The sequence below is a fragment of the Osmerus eperlanus genome, chromosome 4 (genome assembly GCF_963692335.1).
Source record: "Osmerus eperlanus chromosome 4, fOsmEpe2.1, whole genome shotgun sequence".
NCBI classification, from domain to species: Eukaryota; Metazoa; Chordata; class Actinopteri; order Osmeriformes; family Osmeridae; genus Osmerus; species Osmerus eperlanus.
The window spans coordinates 20,365,603-20,367,231 of record NC_085021.1 but is presented as its reverse complement, the minus strand read 5'-3'; the positions used below and the strand labels follow the sequence as shown (position 1 = coordinate 20,367,231).

At 53.5% G+C, this 1,629-nt stretch overlaps 1 protein-coding gene across 1 annotated transcript in view; it reads right to left on the bottom strand.

Annotated features, from left to right (window-relative positions):
- The window catches only part of prex1 (phosphatidylinositol-3,4,5-trisphosphate-dependent Rac exchange factor 1), a 70,202-nt gene that overhangs the window by 17,877 nt on the left and 50,696 nt on the right, over positions 1-1,629 (bottom strand). The window contains exons 17-18 of the mRNA XM_062460550.1: positions 1,433-1,525; positions 71-176 (exon numbers count right to left, since the gene is read on the bottom strand). Of these exons, the coding sequence (XP_062316534.1) occupies positions 71-176; positions 1,433-1,525 (199 nt within the window). The remainder of the gene's footprint in view (positions 1-70; positions 177-1,432; positions 1,526-1,629) is intronic.

The following is a 1,629-nucleotide window of genomic DNA, read 5'->3' as shown; positions in this document are numbered from 1 at the left end:
TGTTTCAGCTGTACAGCTGTGGTCGTAAGCTGAGTCCCACAGATGGGCTGGGTTTCATGTCTCTGGTCACGTTGGGAGAATAATGCTGCCTCTATGTGCTCTGTCTCAGCCGGGCCGGGGCCCTCTCGGGACCCTCCCAGGGCCCTCTCTGGGCCCCCCACACAGACCCCCTGATGCTGCCGATGGCATGGGTTTCATGAGGGTTCGGCTTTAGTTGTCTGGAGGTTTTGGTAGGGGTCTCACTCTGGCTGAAAGCCCAGAATGGAGGTTGTAAAGGCTGGGCAACAGGCCGACACATTGGCACTCCAAGAGTGGGTGTGTGTGAAGTGGGGCAGTTTGTGTGTACAGTGTATGTGGGATGTGCTGTGTCTATGTGTGTATAGGAAGATGTGAAAGTGTGTAGGTGCGTGTGTGTGTGAGGGGGATTTGCATGCTTGTGTGTGTGGAATGCGTATGAGAGAGTGTTTGGCATTCCCTCTCCCAGTCCTCCCTCTCTCCCTCTCTCCCTCTCTCCCTCTCTCCCTCTCTCCCTCTCTCCCTCTCTCTCTCTCTCTCTCTCTCTCTCTCTCTCTCTCTCCCGGTCTTTTCACTGGTCCATGGGAGTCAGCTGGCTCTCATTCACCAGGCGGACACACTGGCGCTGTGTCACCCCTAACTGCACTGTCACTGTTTGTAAGGACGAAGACTGGGGGGAGGGATGAGAGAGATGGGGGGAAGGGGGGGGGTAGATGGAGGGGATGGGGTATGGGGAGGGACGCAGATACTGAGTAGGGGCACTGTTATGGGCTTGGGTGGAGCGGGTTGTGTGGCGCGGTGGTGGGTGGGGGCAAGCAGGCAGGCAGGAAGGATTCAGGAGAAGTCAGGAAAATCGAGTTACTGAGAGGATCCTGAGGACCACTGCAGGGTTGAGATCTGGGAGACATCACATCCCCCAAGTCTGACAACTATGAACCAAAGAAACGAGGGAGGGATTTCTTTGTTGTTGAAGTATTTGTCAAATAAATATCAGAAAAAAAAGTCAGGAGAGAAGGAGCAAAGAGAGAGAGAGAGAGAGAGAGAGAGAGAGGAGAGAGAGAGAGAGAGAGAGAGAGAGAGAGAGAGAGAGTAGAGACTAAAAGTAGACAGAGTGAGTTGACATATCAGCATGTGTGGTGGGCTGTCTCTGAGGGACAGCAATGTGAGCAGGCATGCCTAATCTGTCTCCACCCCCCCCCCCCGGGACATGCACACACAGTCCAGGACACGTCCCATCCTGACCCACTGGGACTAATGTGCTTTGGCAGCAGGGGGGTTTGTGGCGTGTGTGACGTGTGTGCGTCTGCATCAGACCGAGAAAAGAAAATGAGGGAAGGCATGGGCAGCAATGTGTTTTCACCTTGTGTTCGAACGATCCTAACCCTTGATGAGGGTACCAGTGTGTGTGTGTGTTTACCTCAGCATGTGAGCCCCTGGTGACAGATTTCACCACAATGGCTTTGTTCTTCTCTTCGATCTCGAAGCCGTAGTCTTCCTCCTCGGGGTGAATCTACATAGGGGCACAATCGACACAAGGTTTCGCTTTAATGACGTACTTTCATTGACCGATTGATCGTATGTGTCAGTTCAAGAGGAAACCATGATTGCCTTGGG